This window comes from Podospora pseudoanserina, chromosome 1 (assembly GCF_035222485.1).
Source record: "Podospora pseudoanserina strain CBS 124.78 chromosome 1, whole genome shotgun sequence".
NCBI classification, from domain to species: Eukaryota; Fungi; Ascomycota; class Sordariomycetes; order Sordariales; family Podosporaceae; genus Podospora; species Podospora pseudoanserina.
The window spans coordinates 7382738-7388737 of record NC_085920.1 but is presented as its reverse complement, the minus strand read 5'-3'; the positions used below and the strand labels follow the sequence as shown (position 1 = coordinate 7388737).

Sequence of the window (6000 nt, the reverse complement as noted above, 5' to 3'; positions counted from 1 at the left end):
ACCCTTCACCGGCCGGACGCACAAGCCATCCCGGACCTTACACTGACACTGTCAACCAAACTCCAGCTACGCACTCTGCCCAAAACGGAAAGCCGTCACCGAGAAAATCGTCGTTCGATTTTCCGAGGGCGAGTGGAGCCTGTTATCGCTTCCCCCACGTTCCTTCTCCATGATTTCCCATCGACTGGCTCGCTTGTGATGCACTGCATCTGCAGCATTCCCAAAACGACGCCAAGTGCAACAACACTTCTGCCGCCCACCAACCAAACCTGCCGCCCCGTGCAGTTTGTAGCAGCATGCTATTACCATATAATTGCTAAATGCGGACCTCTTTTCCCTGTCAGAAGAAGCACGGGCTTGGCAGCCACACTCTCGCACACTCCAGCAGCCATGGGAAGAAACATCTCCGGCCCTGTCAGCCAACAGTCCATCGCCGAACGCCCATCACGCCGTCCATGAATCTGCCGCGTGGTGTGAGAGCGGAAGAGACCGGGTACGGATAATCAGAATCATAACTTCACTCTTCTCCCGGTCCAGCCAGCAGATCGATGTTCCGCAGGGTCGCGGCGGTCCAGCGACACAAGGCAGCGCATCGACCGGCTTGGATAGGTCGAGATAACTCACCAGCTCGTCAGACTGTCTTGGCGTTTCGATCTCCCGTCTGGGCATTGCTTTCTTGCGCCTCGTCTGTCTCGGCTTGAGTCGATGTGCTCGATCGTGCTGCAAAGGGGCAAGCCTTCACCGATCCTTGGACGCTCACCGGCGCGTCACTCTGCTCGCTCTTTCTCGTCGGCCTGTCCCAAGCCCAAGGGCCTGACAGACACCCTTGCAAGGCGATGCCGAGAAAGGCTTGTTCATTCCCCTCCCCTCCGTTGCTTTTGTTTCCCCGCTCTTCAAACGACGTCGGGTTCGATATCGACCGGGATTGGGACGTCAATACCAGTCGAGGCTTGCCGCTCAGGACTGGTCGACTGAAAAACACCAATGGGCTGTTGCCAATTGAGAAGCAGTATTCTCAAGACCTCGTCAGAGCCCGCATGATTCACACAGCAACGGATGCGTCCTGCTGTGTCCGCGATAGTATGCTTTGTGGCTTGAGTCTTTTTTCCCGCGCTCAGGGTGTACAGAGGCCTTCCTGATCAGCCATCCGTTCCCCAAGTACGACCCAAAACATGGCAGATGTGAAGGATGGGGAGAGGGGGTGTGGGCACGGAAGGAGAAGAGGAGGTGTTCCGCACTCTTGGATGGGAGGAGCCGTGTGGATGCCGCTCTGGTGCGTGAACTCGTCTCCAGACCGAACTCACTCCTCTGCGTCCTTGGGCAATGGAGAACAAGTGACGGACGAGAGACCATCTTGGATTCCAAGTTCCCTCGTGCTCGTGGGAGCCTGCCCTTTTCAAAGCTCCATATCTCTTGGCGGAACCAGAACCAGAACCGGCGTTTCTTCACGACCCCATTTTACAACCTGCTCCGAGGCGGGAGGCTAAGTTTGCGGGAGATATCATCGGTTCGTTGAGACTAGCTTTCATTGAGGTTTGTATGCGTTACTCTGTATGCCCTCCCAGTGCCCCTGACATGGAACCTGCCCCGTCTGGGCGGTCTGATTGGCTCTACCATGCAATAGGGTAGAAGGAACCAAGCGTTCCACGACGGCCTTTGGCACTCTGAACTTTCCCAACATGGCAACGAACATGGTCTGATATCAGCAAGGTGAAGTTCAGCCAGCCTGGCCAGCACATCATGATAGACATGGAAAAATCCCGCACGCAACGTGTGTTTGCATGTTGTTTGGGACAGGGCTAACCGCCATCCACCTCTCCTATCTGGTTCGTCTCGTGATTGGGCTGACCCAGGCGTCAAGTGCTAGATGTACTGGATACTTTGCTGTAGTTAGCTGCCAACTAGTCGCATCATTTGACCGCTAGCCAGCTTTGTTGCTTCCCTTCTGCCACGACCAAGCCAACGCCAGCAAACACCACGACATTCGTAAGCTTTCACATTCGTCTGTTGCGGAACTTATCGACGAGTTCGGTACCTGCAGCCGAACAAGGACGCCGTGAACCACTTGGCATCGGTATTCCGTCGCTTGGCAAGGAAGCCAAGACGGTCAACCCAGGACCCCTTTTTTTCTTGACATTTACGTATGATCTTGGGATATCGAGATGGGATGCTGACACAGCTTCGGACCAAGCCCAAAAAGACCGGTAGCCCAAGTGCTCGGATCCTCGAGGAACAACATCACGGGACGGGATGGCACACCCCATCATATTTTCGCCGACCCGGAGGCCGGCTGACGTAGCGAGCAGGTTTGCACAGCTTGAAGCCAACCCCAACAACAACCCCCGAGGACCCCAAAGAACGCCCTGCCGCCCCAAGCACGCCCGATGAGTGGCCGGAGGTGGTGATGACGCGAGGTGACCCCGACAAGCTTCCGACCATCTGCTTGGTGGTCCCCAAGACAGGATGTTAAGCTTTTGTCGGAAAAGTCGTGCGCCCCCTCTGGCATTGGGCTCCTTTTGTTATTCCCGCCGTGCCGTCTTTGCCGGGTCCGCTGACTGGCAGCACCGTTCAGCTGCTGCTGCGCTACGTGGAAGCGTCTGAAATCGCCGTCCTTTCTGTCGCGTTGTGGGAAAAGCGAACCACCATAGAAGCCGCGATTCACAATTCTTTCGATTTCTTGGTTCTTTTTTTTTTTTTTTTTTTTTTTTTTTTTTGTGGGGGTTTCATACGTACTTTTGTAATTTGATCACGACTGGTGGAAGCTTGGCTTGGGGTGTTATCTGAACATGCCAAACAAGCAAGTTGACAAGGAGGGCCATCAAGACTTCTTGGGTTGCATCTTTTTCACCCAACCTACCAGCCAAGAAGAGACATTTACCCTTACTATTCCCATTGCCATCTTTGGGAGAAACTCCTTGTGATGCTAGTTTTCCACATCGTAGAGCCTAGTGTCTCATACCCATCAGATATCCACACACACATAGACACACACACACACACACACACACACACACACACACACACACACACACAAGTTTTATCGTTTCATCCGCCGCCGCTCTTTACCGCGCGATCCCCTCCGAACCGCCCGAACGAGCGAGCGACGGGAGCGAGTCCTGGCCCTCCTTCCGGGTGCGGGTCTGAGTGGATCTCGCAACACGGCAGATGCAAAAACCACGGACCAGGGTAAGACCCGGGACCCCGACTCCCCGAAGTTGCGATGGATGATGATGATGATGATGATGATGATGATGATGATAATGGGAATGGGGTGATGAATGTTCAGCCTACCACCGAAGCCGGGAATGGTGATGTTGTTGTTCAAGGTGGGGTGTGGTGGGGGCTGCACACACGGGACCCGGCGGGGGTGGGAACCAGTGTCCGGTTGTTTTGTTTTATGTATAGCCAGCCGTCTTTTGTTCGGTCTCTACAGTACGTAAAAATTAAAAAATAAATGAATAAATAAATACAAAATAAAAAAACCATAAAAATGAAAAAACTTAAAAAAAAAATTGAAAAAAAATAACACAAAAACTAAATAATAAATAAAAAAACCCAAAAAAACATAAAAAGTGAAAAATAAATAAAAAATACATAAAAAATAAATAAAAAATAAATAAAAAATAAATAAAAAATAAATAAAAAATAAATAAAAAATAAATAAAAAATAAATAAAAAATAAATAAAAAATAAATAAAAAATAAATAAAAAATAAATAAAAAATAAATAAAAAATAAATAAAAAATAAATAAAAAATAAATAAAAAATAAATAAAAAATAAATAAAAAATAAATAAAAAATTGTCACGGCTTGACACTTGGTGGAGCGCGGGGCGCACCACGGACCAATCGTTAGTACAGGAACAAGGACCAATCAGAACTGGATCATTGGGATCGAGGATCGATCCAGAAGAGTCAATCCCAAAAGGGACGGTATCGATAAGATCGAGGGTCGAGTCAATCGATCCAGGACAGTGCCAGGCTTGGCATAAGGTCTATATATACGGAGGAACTGGCTGGTGTAGATAGACAGTTCCGCAGTATGCAATACAAGTCACAATCGTTGGTATTCAGACTATTGTGATAGAGACAAGCCATTGTTGTACACTATTTAGCTGTAACGAACCAGGATTGTTCAGAAGTGCCTTCAACCAGTATTCCTTTCAGAGGTTCTGGATAGGGGTTCGTCACAAAAATATATAAAAAAATATATAAAAAAATATATAAAAAATAAATAAATAAAAAGAAAGCCGATTAGTCACGATGGAGGATTGCAGATCTGTGAAAGGATTTTGTTATTACGTACAATTCCAACCCACTGTAGGCAAAGGTCGGCATGTTATGGGGGGCATATATGCATGTGAGTTTGTACATGGCAGGTGCGTAGACGGTCAGAGACAGGTGGTGGGTTTCCCGGTTTTCTGGGAAGTTCTGGAAGGGGGTTTTGAAGGATATAAAATGGCCCTATCAAGGTTGAGATATGCAGCACGTGTCAGATTAGATTTGAGGAAGCCTCAGCGGGATATGTAAGCAAGTGTTGGTGGTTTTGTGTTCCCCCAACGCGAGGTTTGATTGTTGATGTCGATGGTAGACAAAAGAACAGCTGTCCAAAGCACCTTGACACATTGCATGGGGAGGCCGGAAAGGGGGAAACAAGGAGTGTCGAGTATCACGCGACCACGTTTCATGGTGTGATCTCCAGTCATTCTGGGTGAGTTTGGCCCCTGTCTTCTTTTTTTTTTGGGGGGTTGCGTGTTGGCAAGAAAAGCCAACGAGGTTGGATAAGAGCAAGTGCCGGTGGGAAGAAGAAGCGCTATCCTGGGAACAAGTCCTGGTTTTCTCCACCTGGGGGGCTTGGGAGGGAGAGTCCACCGGACTGACTCGGGAGTTGTGAGGAGAAGTGGGAAAAGCTTAATGGGAAACGTTTCTGTAGGGAGGAGAACATGACAGGAAAACAGGGAGCTTGGCTCAGTTGGAAGAGCGCAGGTCTCATATGAAATTTGTCAGATTTGATGACAAGGAGAAATATGATCTGGTTGCATAACATCAGAGTTATCCTGAGGTCGTGAGTTCGAGCCTCACAGTTCCCATTAGTTTGGTTCCCTGGTCCGAGGGGAGTGTTTATGTAATTTTTTTTTGTCTTTGTTGGTGTTGTTTAGTTAATTAGTTAGTTACTAGCTACATCTCTTTTTCTGGGTGGCTGCCTTGTGGTGTTTGTTATGGAAGGGTGTGTTCCCTTCAAAGAACAGAACATTGCTTCCATTACATTGCTTCCATTACATTGCTTCCGTTACATTGCTTCCGTTACATTGCTTCCATTACGTTTGAGCACTGCTCTTACCCCTTTTCCTTCTAGGGTTTACCAAAAAAGGCGCTGCTCTTTTCTCGGGGTCAGACTCAAAAATATTCTGCTGTACAACACAAGTGTCGGCCTGGGCCTGTTCGCAGACTATTTCCTGGTTTTTTTCGATCAAGAATGAAGAAGACCCCAGTCTCGAGACGTGGTCACCGGTTAAGGGTCTTTAGTACAGGTATAACGATCACTGCATATGTAGTCAGCGATTCTCCCAACACCTTGCCTGCTCCTGAGACTTAAGATACTGGGACAGCATTGTTATGTGGTCATAGCTGTACTCCTCAGAACTTGGAAAAAGTACCTATGTATTGCCTTGGAAGTGATATGTGTTTGCTCGAACTCAGAACGGGACTGATGTCCTTCATTGTTTCGACCTCAACATGGCGAAACCTATAACATGACTAAAACACTCCTTCCATATTCCGACTCTGGGTTCTACTTGAAGACCGCCTCTCTAATGGCATGGCTAAACCGTGTGAGCATGGTGCAAGTTGGTGTAACCCCTGAACAAATGCCATACTGCCAATCAGCTCATGAGCCATTCTATGTTCCACCTACATACACAAGAACTCTCAAGACTACCTTTGAGTAACTTTCGAGTACTATTGCCGCTTTACACGAGAACAGCTCACAGCTACCCAGATA

General features: G+C 48.3%; 1 protein-coding gene and 1 non-coding gene across 2 annotated transcripts; one reads left to right on the top strand and one right to left on the bottom strand.

The window, feature by feature from the left end:
- Positions 1–2920: 2920 nt before the first annotated feature.
- On the top strand, positions 2921–3275 carry QC764_120750 (uncharacterized protein; the record flags this gene model as incomplete). Its single annotated transcript, XM_062943337.1, is given in 2 exon segments — positions 2921–2980; positions 2997–3275. 2 exon segments carry the CDS (start codon positions 2921–2923, stop codon positions 3273–3275), a joined length of 339 nt encoding a protein of 112 aa, XP_062806421.1.
- Positions 3276–4956: 1681 nt separating this feature from the next.
- On the bottom strand, positions 4957–5089 carry QC764_0024430. Its single transcript has one exon. It is a non-coding gene; the product is annotated as a tRNA-Met (tRNA).
- Positions 5090–6000: the final 911 nt, after the last annotated feature.